Source organism: Esox lucius, chromosome 24 (assembly GCF_011004845.1).
Source record: "Esox lucius isolate fEsoLuc1 chromosome 24, fEsoLuc1.pri, whole genome shotgun sequence".
Taxonomy (NCBI): Eukaryota; Metazoa; Chordata; class Actinopteri; order Esociformes; family Esocidae; genus Esox; species Esox lucius.
Window position 1 is genome coordinate 29,171,647 of NC_047592.1, and position 14,381 is coordinate 29,186,027.

At 36.9% G+C, this 14,381-nt stretch overlaps 1 protein-coding gene across 11 annotated transcripts in view; it reads left to right on the forward strand.

Moving 5' to 3' along the window:
- LOC105008546 (collagen alpha-1(XXV) chain) overlaps positions 1-14,381 on the forward strand; it is a 388,822-nt gene that overhangs the window by 83,766 nt on the left and 290,675 nt on the right. For 10 of the 11 annotated variants that reach the window (XM_020044365.2, XM_020044363.2, XM_020044369.2 and 7 more), the window contains exon 3: positions 7,488-7,532. The exons of the other annotated variant lie outside the window; for it this stretch is intronic. In XM_020044365.2, coding sequence (XP_019899924.1) covers positions 7,488-7,532 — 45 coding nt within the window. The remainder of the gene's footprint in view (positions 1-7,487; positions 7,533-14,381) is intronic. 11 annotated transcript variants of the gene reach the window in all.

Genomic DNA, 14,381 nt, shown 5'->3' on the forward strand with positions numbered 1-14,381 from the left:
GATCCCTGTCACCCTGGAAATTGACTATTGAGTGCTCTCCCCTCTAGCAGAAGGCTGAGGTCTATCAGGACCAAAACCTACCGCCACAAGAAGTTTCTTTCCGACAGCAGGATGCCTCATGAACATGCACTGGCACCAAATTGACTATAGCCCACTCCCAACATACACACACAACCCTCAACATAACAAATCTATCACCCCTCCCCACATACATGAAAAACCCTCAACTGGACAAAATCTTGCACCTTACATATACTTTTTAGCTATTTATAATAATTTATTAAAGCCAAGTCTACTATTTTTATGCACAGCCCACTGTTCTTTTTACTTCCCTTATTCCTTTTGTATTAATTGTTGCACCAATGGCCAGAACAAATTCCTTGTTTGGCAATAAAACTCTTTCTGATTCTAATTATGGGAAAGATATGCTGCTTACGCCAAATGCCTACGCCAATTGGCGTTTGAGTTTGTAATAAAAATAAAACTGCCATTTTGAAAGCTACACCCTACTCCTTCTATTATTTTTCCTAAATAGGCGTATAATACATTGTTCCGTTGTCGGAATTCTAAACTGACGAACAGAAAACTATTTAGAAATAATTACCCTGTTTTCCGACTTAATCCGCAAACAGCCCACGCCAGCTTAGCGTTGGTACTCAAATGGTACCCAGGTTCTAATCACATCTCAATGAATGCATGACATCAATGGATGAATTGCCATTGAAATTCAACACTACTGTTGTTTGCTCCTTGGGGTTTAAGGCTGTGTGTTTTTGTAAAAGCACTTTGTGCTTTATAGATGCATTAAGAAGTCATGACTCCATGTCAATTAATGCATTTAATAATGATTAATACTGTATCCTTATTGTAAAGTGTTACCCTAATAACTCCTCTCGGTTTTTAGATTATTCATATCACCTATAGAACAATCTTATATGCCAATAATCTTGGAGACTAGAGCTATGCACTGGCGTTGAAATCAACTCGATAGCCCCACTACAACCCCCGGGAGAGACTTGCAAATACGCGCTGTGATGCTTTGACGTTGTTTTTGATGAGACCTTCAATACAAACACATTCTTATATTTTTCAAATTAATTAACCATTTAAAACAAACTAATTCTGTAATTCATAATTTTTTAGACTTAATCTATATAGCATAGGTTGATCATGACCTAGTGGATGAACTGATGCTCTGCCTGGATGGTGATGCTGCGGAGGAGAATGGCCATGCTAATAGGGACGATTCGTATGCAAATAACGCCAACAGCTGGTCTTTTAGGCCTTAACCCCACACATCTATTTAAGTATTCAAATGGGGATACTATAGCCTTGTGCTAAACTGGTCTGGTTTGTCTCTGATAAACATAACCTATATTAAACCAAATAAATAAACATATATAGCTACCTTACATTAAATGTTACTGTATTTTTATCTATGTTTATAGCTATTCAACAGGTAATGCTAGCTACCTAACGAACAAGCTAGAAACCAGGAAATATTAGCTAGCTCTTTAGCTAACGTTAACAGCACAGTAACAGACGTTCTGAAAACAGACATTAGAATTATCTTTAGGTAGCTAGCAGACATTCAACTTACCTGTATACATGGAAGGAGGCAAGCCAGAAGTGGCAGTGTAATGGTTTGGGCAATGTTCTGCTAGAAAACCTTGGGTCCTGCCATTCATGTGGATGTTACTTTGACACGCACCACCTACCTAAGCATTGTAGCATACCTTGTGCACCCTTTCATGACAACAGTATTCCCTGGCACTGGCATCTTCAGCAGGATAATGCGCCATGCCACAAAGCAAAAATGGCTCAGGTATGGTTTGTGGAACACAACAACAAGTTCAAGATGTTGACTCTGCCTCCAAGTTCATTTTAAAGATTTTAAAAGTATAATTGATCATTAGAAAACCCTTTTGCAACAATATTAGCACCACTGAAAACAGCATCAGCGGTCGTGGGTTTGATAACAAGCTTAAAATGTCCAGAAACAAAGAACTTCATCATCAGTCTATTCTTGTTCCGAGAAATGAAGTTTCTCTGAACAGTTTCTCACGATCCTATGTGAGAAACTGTCAAGATACTGAAGATCTCATTCATTGATGTGTAGTACTCCATCACAGGACAACGCAAACTGTCTCTAACCAAAGTAGAAAGAGTGAGAGTCCCCGGTGCATAACTGAGCAAGAGGACAAATACATTAGAGTGTATTTATTTTCCAATCATACTTTGTTTTTATTAACAATACATCATTTGTTTAGGGATTTTGATTTTGATGTTTGTGAGACTATATGTATATATTTCTTGATAATGATATTTATCAGAAAGTTGCATTATTTATTTGTGACTTGCTGCTAACACATTTACTAGATTTTGATATAAATCTATCTTCATACATTTTCGCCTTTAATTGAACCTGTTATGTTAGGAGAATATTGTGTGCTACTGTCATTTAGAAATACATTTTCAAAGACAAATAGCATTTTCAGCTTTCTAGCTCCCCCATGTGTTTGGAAGAGTGCAATCACAGCTTGATGCAATCTAACACATCTTATCGCAATAAGAAAATGCTGTAAAATGGTGTAATTATATGAAAGACACATGTAGGCTACCAGCCTTTTTAATATGAAAAGTAAACAGCTTTGTCCATGAACGTTTTGTTTTTACTATAAGAGTAGGGTAGCCGTTTTGAAAAATGACTTTCACCCGAATGTAATGTTTTCCCCCATTCACTTTAGCATGGTGTAGCTTGTCATTTTGCTACATTGTAAGGTTCCATTACATGAAAGTAAACCAATTGTTTTGATTGCCTGATCTGCATTTTGACTCACAGAAACTGGGTATTTAATATGAAGAAAGCACAACTTCCCTGTTGCATCACTTTTCCCCAGTTTTGTTGTGGCTCCTCATCAGCATATTTAGATAGGTATCTTTAAAAATGTAATTCTGTCAATGTTAAAACATGCTGACTACATTTTGTCTAACCGTAAACCCATTGATCACTATACAGTACCTAGTACATTGCTTGTCAACCGACAAGCCATTCAGATTACAATCACCGTTAACAGGATGGAGCCTTTTGTACACCCAATCCACAAAGCTTTTATTTCTTTCTTTGGTAATACTAGCCAACTTTGAAAGGTTGAATTGAATACTAAGATCTACAAAACCAAAATAGCTCAAATTGTTCCACTGCAAATCTGCCACTATCAGGGCAGTAAAATACTTTAAGCTCTAAACAATGTAACACAGTACCGGGCCGTAGCTAACGCAGGGAAACAGAGTGGCATCTGGCTGCAGCCACGTTGCTCAGAAAAAGTCCATTCTGGGAATAGTCCAGAACAGTACAATGCTACCTGGCCCAATGACATGATGTGCAATTTTGATGTCCAAATCCCTTTATAAAGAAAATAAATTTTATTGACTTTATTCATATCTTTTTATCAAAAGAGATTAACCTGTATTGAGGGTATTACATAGTTTAAGAATTATAGGACATTATAGTCATACGATTTCATATCGGATAACTGTCCAAACCCTGTCCAATCCAATCCAATTGATTGTTATGCTTTGGAGCATTCTGTCCCAAAACTGGCAGTCAGCCAATGTCATCCGGAATAGCAAGCAATCTGGAGCAATTTTATGTGGAATTCTCTTTTCACATTTTATCAGAGAGGATGTTACACAACCAGGAAGACCCTGAAGGAACCCCAAACAATGGTGAAAGGTCAGTATGTCTTTCATAAAATGTGACAGAATTCCTGAACAGGGGCTTATCGCAAAATTTGAATGTAGCTTTTTATTACATTTTATAAAGGTCCAAATTCAGAGCTTTGTAATGGTATAGAAAACTTTGATGAAGTTTGAGAAAGCCTCAAACTTCATGAGCTGCCTCAAAAGTTGATCATCTGTTCTACTTAGTTCTGAGATAAAAGCCTTGAAAGATTCACACTTTCCAGAGAGCTGGTCTTTGTTTATGCCCATACAGCGCAGTTCACACCCACTTAGGCCTTAAACGCACCCAGCTATTTAAGTATTCAAATTGGGACACTGGCCTTGTGCTAAACTGGTCTGGTTGTTCTCTAATAAACACATACTATATCAAACCAAATAAAAAATAAATAATTACATGTACTTGATACATCAGGTATAAACGTTAAAGTTAAAGTAGCTTAGCAGCAGGTTTCATAATAAAGAGTAGAAGCAATGTAAGTTTAGATAGTTGGACAGTCACCGAGCCATTTTAGAGTTATAGATTATATAGGCATAATCACACACCTAGATGAATGACTGGTCAATCAGGTAGTTTATCAAACTAAGTGACGTGCTCAGTTTTGTGAAGACTATGCAAACAATAGCTAAGCATAATCACACACAAGCTAGAAACTAAGAAATGTTAGATAGCTGGTAAGTTAATGTTGTTACTTAGCTAGCTAATGTTAACAGTAACGTCAGTTACTGTGCAATCAATACCTAAGCATAATCACAAACAAGCTAGAAACCAGTTTATGTTAACAGTAATATCAGTAGCCATAGCTAGAAACTTGCAACACAAATGACTTCGACAACTTTTTGAAAAAGAATTATCTGTAGCTAGTTAGCAAACGTTACACTTACCTGTATACATGTAAAAAAAAATTGCGGCAGACTGAAAATATTATATATCCTCTGATTACATACAAAGTCTTTTGTTGTTTGTGTTTAGTCTGTTGACCTTATTTACAACGCGTATTTTCACTACCGTTCACACTCAAGGCATTCAGTACTCCAAGAATCTATGCACCTTTCTATGTTGCTATCATAATTGCCATGGTTGTCCTTTTCTTGTAAATGTAATCCGTGGACAGTTGTTTTATACAAGAGGAGTTAGCGTTTTCTTTCTACCATTGGCACTGCAATGAAATGCTTCAATTTTGCCTGAACATTTTGAACAGTATCAGAGTCTGGGATTTCCTCATGTCGTCCAATTCATCTTCTGGGTCATGGCATCATTGTACTCCAGAAAGTAATATCTTACAACTTCACATTTGTTGTTACACCAGCAAAAGTCAGGGCAGTGATGTGATTCGCAGCTGTAGCAATGCGATCACAGTTGTTTTCTCTCTTCAGTGGTAGGAAATTCAACTGAAGTGAGTGAGTAGCTGTGATGGCAATTCCATCGATCAGAACTCTTTAATGAGGAAGTACAGAGACAAAATTCTCTTGGCACAATTTAACAGTTTTATTAATTATTTGCAAATAAGAGAGACCCATCAAACGCTTACAAACATAATTTTCAGAGGAGTCTCTTACTCAATACAGGTCATTCAACAGTATTTATTACAGAGAAAAAGGGGTGTGGTAAGTTGTTGCCCATCTGTCTTGTGTCACATAGGTTTTTACCCAAAGGGCGGGCTGTCCCCCCACCTTATCCTTCTCAACTCCTGAGGAGTCACAATGTCTGGACAATCAACAGATAGACACTAAAGGGTTATACAGATTTACTGATTTATGAGTAACCGCTGGTACCGGTCAAGGATGCCCCTTAGGCAAACACCAGATCCCTCTTGGCATCTTTAACTAGTAACTCATTTATACATGTATAGGACTACCAAGTATACATCAGTGCAAGAATTTCCACAACTAATTTCCTACTGACAAATTTTCCATAGGTTTGCTTACTTGTTCTGCCCAAGCTTAACATTTTCCTTTCAGCATAAAAGAATGTTTAACCATACCAAATACTCTTCAACAACCAGACCAGCTAGTTATTTAGTCCCAGTTTGTTGTAAGTTAATATTCTAACTTAAGTTTAACCTGTGGACTTATTCTCCCCACCATCACACACCCACACACACACAAATGCTTGGTAATATTAGCCTATATTAATGAAGATTCATTGTTGGGTCACATTGGATATTAAGTGTAGCGTCATTACACATAAATAAAGCATTAATAAACATTTCATAACTTTTCTTCTCTGTTAACAAAGCAAGTAATTAAGCATACTTCATTGTATAGTGTGTTATTAGCTATTTCAGGTTTGAACTTTTCAAAAGAGAATGAACCATCTTTATAAAATGTTTCATTTGCCTAGATGTTTAATATTTATATAATTATTCATCAGTAACTGTTAACATGTAACATGTACAGTTTTCACATGTTGATGATTTTTCTAGATGCCATTCTCAAACAAAGACAGAGCAGCAAGGTTCAGGGCTCTGAAGAATGATGACCCATTGGCTAAGGAGGAGTTTTCGGCGAAAAAGAAAGAGAGGTTTTGCTTTGTAATTGAAGAACCAAGTAACAAATGTAGTTCAATAAAAGAAAATCTGAAATAAAAGTCTAAATACCATTAGTTTATCATGCTATGAGGCCTTCTATTGTCTGAATATCCTCTTGTAATTTGTTGCTCTTTTTTGATATTCATAAATATGAAATAACAGTTCAAATGATTTAAAGGGAAATGTTTAACATTTGTATACTTGCCAAATCTTGGAAATAAACTACACAGGGGGAATATGTAGTTCTTTACAGTGTTGCCTAATTAATTTCCTTGAAAAAACTATTTTCAGTGTGACTCCCTTTGCATAACAAACAGTAATTATTTATGAACATCAATTATGTGTAAGTTGCGTAAAAATTACAATTAATGTGTAAACTCATAAGGTGTCATACCAAGTTACAATTTCAGTCATGATTTTTCCCCTTAAAACGCATTATTTCATTTTATGGATTTCAGAAAACAATGGTACAATGCCAAATACTATAAAAAAAAATCAGACATTTTACATCTTAAATCCCATTGCAGCGTTAAAATGTGGGTAAAGTACTTGAACTTGAAGTAGGGTCACGTTTAAAGAAAACACATTATAATGTGAAAAAATTTAATAAAAGTTTTATTTTCTGAGCTCTAAATATTGGTTACTGCCCCACTTTACATATTCATTAAGTATTATTGATTTCAAAAGTTTTAATATCATGATATGTAGAAAATTCATTAACGTAATCCCATATGACATTTTGACTGGTGTCGTCACATGATTCTCAATTAAAACACTTAAAATACTTCATTTGAAAATAACATTTTAGCAATAAGGAAATAACATCCACATAAAGGCAAAAACTATTTTTATGTGCAGTTTTAACCTATTTATACATTTTTGGAGACCAGTGTATTCTTCAAGAAACAATAACATTTCTCAGTTTCAACATTTGATATGTTGTCTTTGTACTATTTTATATTGCTTATAAGGCTTAAATTATTTGCACATCATTGCACAATGTGTTTCCTGTTAAGTTTGCATCTTATTTGTGTTTACATAGTTAATGGACCTTAGAATATTTAGAAGATCCAAAGTCAACATTTTGGAACACCCTCTTCCTTTCCTGTTTATGGTGGTTTGAACCTGTATGCATTTAAATTCTAAACTTCCACTGAATGCATTTAAATTCAAAACTAACCAAACCTAAAGTGTTTTTTGATTCTTTGTTTGCAGGCCCGCCAGGAAAGCGGGGAAGAAGAGGTCAGAATGGCGAACCTGGTAAGTATTTTTAATTACAGATTACTCCCACTTCATTGGAGTTTTACCCTCAGGACAAAATTTTTTAAACAGGTTGGGAAATGCAAATTCAAGTTTATCATTACAAAAGGCAATGCATCGTGGATTTACCTCTTCCACAGTTGGATATACAGTACCAGTGAAATTATTTGCTGGCCATGAACCCTTACATAAGTCATTCACAAAGTTTATTTGTCAGATGCACATACTGCCTAAAACCCTGTTTCCTTTTTGAAAGTGATTAGCCAAACTTTCTTTAAATATCCTGTTGAAAGGAAATGCAGAAATGAAGATTTCCGCCTAAATAGACATACCCAAAAGTAACTGATATTCATGTGGACTTATGTTGTTAGGACATGCACAATCTTGGTATCTTTGGATACAAGACACCTGGGAGATTGAGGAAATAATCAGAATATATATAGGAATGAGGGAGTTCTAAATACAGAAGATGAAACACAAACGTTTCTAACAGTTTTTACTCATATTTATTTAGATTTGGCTTTTTGAAAAACAAGCAATCATTCAATTATGGCTAATTTAGTCTGAAAACACAACAAATGGCTTCCCAAACATGTCACCATCATCACCAAAAAATTTGAACTTGATAGACATAAGAGTATGAGCTGGGCACATACTGTTTTAGTATGTGGTGTCAATAGACATTCCCAACTGTCCCTAAACCTCTCCAAAGTGGCCTAATGTGATAATTGCTCTGTTTCAGCAGACTGGATGTGGCAAAAAATTTAAATATCTAAAAAAATATATTGTTTTCCAAAAATAAAAAAATCCTACATTTTACAAAGATTCTTATATTATAATGTGCTATACATTCAAGTGTCCTTTCAACCTCTCCAAAGTGTCCCGAAAGGGTAATTGCACTGTTATTGCACATTGGATGTGCCAAAAAGTAAATATTCACTATAAAAACAATATTATAAGTAATATAAAAACAATCAATCAAATTATAAAAGCAATAAAGTGTGATGAATAAAAGGTCAAAAAACTAAATGTGTTATCAAACAATTATTAAGTAGTGCAAAATCCAATAACAGACAACTATTTACAAATGGCACTGTTTTTGCACATTGCAAAACCCCAGATCTGGGGTACTTACGTTCAAGGCGATATATACTTGGTTACACTTTATTTAAATCATAGTTAATATACAAATAAGATTTGCAGAAAAAACTCAGAACTAGATTTGATGAAGGTTTTCTGGGATTAGACGGCCTAATCTCTTTATTCACAGATTGGGAGAGAACATCTATGCAGGCCACAGTCTAAATGTATTTCTCTGCCATAAGGTTAAGGTTGTGCAATTTAGGAAGACAAAGGGGTAGGGATGTGTCATGAAATAGGTTTCAGTGCTACTCAGTCTGGAAGGTGGAAGGAAGGACTATTAACACAATATCATAACCTTTGCATAAGACATTTTTATTTTCGTATCCAAAGGTTCCCTTTCAATCAGGCACTTTAATGCCCCTTTAAGGGACAATGCATAATTACACTAAGCTGAGAGGCGGAATAGTATCACAAAAAGGATGCCAGATCATCTTTTCCCCTAAGCTGAAAGCACCAAATGAGCCACACCAGGGGCGGTAACATCAAGGTTGCTCCTAAACTTTGCACTGATAGGCCATTGCTTATCTGGGATCCTGGTAAGCAGATACAACAGCAAGTGAAGGTATGTTAGGGCATTAACTTAGAGCGTCAAACGCAAATAAAGTGCAGATGGGATGTACCAAAAGTGATTGTCCATAGCCAGAGCTAAATTAATATGGTCTTTTATGATTATATCTTGTCAGGCACTGACTGAAAAGTCATGAACACAAAGGGACTGGTCCAAATCAGGGGCAAGACCCTCTGGTCTCGCTCTATCCAGCCAACTGCTAGGTAGGGACCGATACGGGTGTCCCAACCAGCGTAAGGGGAAACCGGGGCATGCAATCACCTGTGCGTTGAGGCCTTGCAAGGAAAGGATGCATACATCTCACTCCCATAATCAGGAGATGCCTGAAGTAGCGCCAGGTTCAGGGAGTTGAAGCAGCACCACAGCATTGCTCAAGTGCAACCTACAGCCCAAGAGTGAAATCCACTTGGGCCAGACCCACAGGTTATCAGGATATGACCGTCAGCTTGGAATATTAAGTCCAGTTGGACTGGTAGTCCACTCTTGAACACTCTTGAAATCATAGCTTCTTGGGCTAGCAGCGGGCAACAATGAGAGACTCTCTAATGACGCTTGGGATAGTACCTGGTACCAGATACTTTTTTAGTACCGAGGTTCCAACTGAGCTGAGGTGATACCAAAAGGGGACATGAAAACACGGAAAACTTCTGATTGGACAAGAGTAACTCAAAGTGTGTTAGCCATCCTGTGTCAGAGACGAGAACTGCGCCTCTTTGCGTGTCTGTGCCAGGAGTCCTTGCATTGAAATGGGTTAATTTCAGTGCCAGTGCTTAGGACCAGCTTCATAATTTAAGTGATCGTGTTTTCCCAAACTCCTTTCGGTTTGGACCTACGCCCTGGCGTTGAAATCAACTCGTTATCACTGTGAAACCCACAAGATGCGCTGTTTTTGTAACCTACAAAAATACTTAGTCTATTTCCTCCTCTGGGTTTTTCGATAGGCTAACTGGCATTCATTGCACTGGTCAAAGTAAACAGAAGCAATGTCAAGCCAAACAGAAGCATCCTACCAGGCTCTCTAACCATTTTTGCAGTCGGCAATGTATTAAGACCAAAGTTAATGCTCATTCGTGCTTCCTCACTACTACCAGTGTAAGTAGGCTACTCCTGAGTCAGTCGGTGTGGTATTATAGCCCGCAATTAATAAATGACAACACAACAGCTTTCTGCGACCCTGAAATTACTGTTTTATGTGTAAACATGTAAAAAAGGATGTTTTTTTCATGTTGTTTTTTTCATGTTTTTTTTTTTTCATGTTGTTTCCAGCATAGATTTTTCCAGCGTAGATTTTGGTTCCAATACTAACTTTACAACAAATGTAAGGTCAAAAGATCAGCAGATAAAACTAACAAAAACAATAAGATACCTACAACATTTTTGCTTGGCCCCCTCATAATGAATCAGAACAAACACAGAAGGGTTTCACCAGTGAACTGCTGAAATTCTAATAATAGTAATGAACTGGATCAAACACAATAAGGTGTCACCAGTGAACTGCTAAAACCTGTTAGAAATCAACCGTTTCGTATAGTGTTTGAAATAAAGATTGCATACCTGGACATCAAGGGAGAGAGTAATTCAATTAGGTATTTATAGACAATGCAACCCAGAATACACGTCCATTTGCTAATTACTGTTGTGCCTTGACTGAACGTTATCTAAACATAACAAGCATACATCCATACACTCCCTGTCACGCATGTAAGAAAAAACATTACATATTTGATAAAACATTGAAAGTACAATTCAATTCCTAATTGTACTTGGTCAATTACTCCAAAAAAGGAGTATTTGACCAATGAGGCCTTATTGTTCCTCAAATGAAAATGAATGTAAACAAGACAATTGACACATGCCACTCTGACATATAACTCAATGTATGACAGTCATCAATCCCTCCTTCACCTCAGATTATAAGGGTCGAGAAACATTGACAACAGGCTACTATCAGTGTTAACGGTGTTCAACAGAAAATCAGACATCATGATTAAGGATTTCCCCAAAGTCTATTGAACAATCAACCCCCCCCATCCGTATCATTATTCATGCTAAAATATCATACAAAAAACATGCATATCCTGTTGTACCTGTTAGAAATTATACCTCTAAATAGGGAAAGATTCTACCTTTAATAGGGGAGGATTCCTTATCAAAACATACCATGATAGCTGTCATAATGTTGATCATTAGGCATCATCACAAAATACATCTAATATTGGGATTGTCATCATACAGTTTCCCATCTGTCTTGCAAGAAACTAACCTTCATACATATGAAATCACTATGACAGTTTATTTAGGAAAATCTTAGATTGTAAGGAATTAAATTAGTTTCCAATCAAGTGTCCTGTAGTTCTGGTCTTCAGTCTTCTCTGTCCTGTATAAGTGATGTAAAGTTATTGCAGTCAGTGTGATGCAGACCCAGGAAATTGCCTGGTTGTCCTATCAACTCAGTGTAGTTGTGCAGTGGAGTAGTGAGGTTCCAACACTAATTCAAGATTAACACCACAACAGGGTATTTGACTATAATGGGACCATGTGACCTTTCCAGTCCACTGGCCCGTATTACTCTGACCTGTAGTATGTGCAGTCCATCAGGTGGATTCTCCTCATCTCGCTGTTGATGATCTAGAAATGGAGTGTGAAGCCAACTGACCCTGGCATCGCTCTGCCGTGTGAGTAGTCAGGAAGATTTGGAAGTAGCAGATTGGTAGTAATAATCCTTATTGAACATGTTGCAGTACTTACACAGTTGTCTGTATCTAGTTGGTAGACTTGATGAAAAGGGGTTGTGATGTCCTGATCTGTTGAACATATAAGTGCAAAACAATGGGGAATTGTTCTGTCAACTCCTAAAAATGAAGACAATAGATCAGTACTGAAAACTTGTGGATCTCAGAAGTTCCATCATCAGAGTGAACCTTACACCCCATTAAGACAAGTTTCCATAATAGTCTATGTCAAATGTCCTTTTCCATACAGAACTGGCTTGGTTGATGTTTGATTCCTTGTTTAAACCCGATAGCAACTAGCAGTGGAATAAGATTTTGTCAGACTTGACTTTGCTTAGAAAAATCTGAAATGGTTAGATCTACTCAATTTAACCATTAAAATATTAGACCTTACATCAAACCAAACAATTTCCAAATAAACAAATTAACAACAAATCATGTGAATGGAAGATGTAAAACATATCCGATGCCAATGCTCCGTTATAACTATGCAAACAGGAAAAACAAAATGTTTCAAGTTACTCTGTATAAGTACCAATTTCATTCACTTTGAACTCAGTTCAACTCTTTCCAATCATAATGAATTATCATATCATACATCCCCCCTGCTTTCACTTTATTAAGTCAATGGAAAGTGACACCATGAGTGAAAGCAGAACAATGACAAATACAGCCACAGGAGGCGCCATACTGGACATCATTTCAGAACGGACATGAAAAATAGAGAATTGGTATTAGAGATTGTGATGGTAATTCCATTGATCAGAACTTTTAAAGGAGTAAGGACAGACACAAAATTCCCTTGGCACAATTTAACAGTTTATTTGCAAATAGAGAGACGCGTCAAACGCTTACAGAATAATCATCTGAGAACAGTCCATATTTATTACAGTTAAAAGGGGTGTGGTAAATTGCTGCACATCTGTCTTATGTCACATAGGTTTTACCCAAAGGGTGGGCTGTCCCCCCACCTTATCCTTCCTGCCATAATGTTTACTGTTGTGTTCACCTAAAGAGGCCAGTTGATCTTACTTCCCCCAAGGGCCACATTCCTAAGGAACAAAGGACTGATACCCTTCTTGGTTTATGGAGATAAACAGATGGTCCGAGTACCTAATAATCCTCTGATATTATACAGAAATGTGTGTCACAAACAAAGACCAGAGTTACATATCAGGTAATAGAAAATACACTTTTTAAATGTACCTTAGTTCAAAAATGTCCATAACAAGATGGATCTAGAATCCATTCAATAAGGAATTGCATACCGGATTTTCATCAAACAACAAAGAGTAAATGTTAAAAACACAAACATTAGCAAACACAATAAAAGACATAAATGAGTAACACGGTCGCTTGGGTAAAGTAACTATAAACCATATAACCTATTGACAATTTTGTCTTTCATAGATAAACAGCTCTCAAATTTGATTTTATCTCTGTATCTTCCCACAGGTCTGTGAAATTGGCTAACATGTGTTTAAAAACCCCTGTAGTTTCTTGGCACACACCTGACTAAATAATCAGATTGCCTACTAGGGCAGAAGCCATGGTCCGCAGAGAGCTTCCAAAGCATCAGAGGGACCTCATTGTTAAAATATATCAGTCAGGAGAAGGGTACAAAATACAGGTGCTGGTCATAAAATGTGAATATCATAAAAAATATGATTTATTTCAGTAATTCCATTCAAAAAGTGAAACTTGTATAATGTATACACTCATTCCACACAGTCTGATATATTTCAAGTGTTTATTTCTTTTAATTTTGATGATTATAACTGACAACTAATGAAAAACCCAAATTCAGTATCTCCGAAAATTAGAATATTGTAAAAAGGTTCAATATTGAAGACACCTGGTGCCACACTCTAATCAGCTAATTAACCCAAAACACCTGCAAAGGCCTTTAAATGGTCTCTCTGTAGGCAAAACAATCATGGGGAAGACTGCTGACTTGACAGCTGTCCAAAAGATGACCATTGACACCTTGCACAAGGAGGGCAAGACACAAAAGGTCATTGCTAGAGGCTGGCTGTTTACGGAGCTCTGTGTCCAAGCACATTAATAGAGAGGCAAAGGGAAGGAAAAGATGTGGTAGAAAAAAGTGTACAAGCAATAGGGATTACCGCACCCTGGAGAGGATTGTGAAACAAAACCCATTGAAAAATGTGGGGGAGATTCACAAAGAGTGGACTGCAGCTGGAGTCAGTGCTTCAAGAACCATCACGCACAGACGTATGCAAGACATGGGTTTCAGCTGTCGCATTCCTTGTGTCAAGCCACTCTTGAACAAGACATAACGTCAGAAGCGTCTCGCCTGGGCTACAGAAAAAAATGACTGGACTGCTGCAGAGTTATGTTCTCTGATGAAAGTAAATTTAGCATTTCCTTTGGAAATCAAGGTCC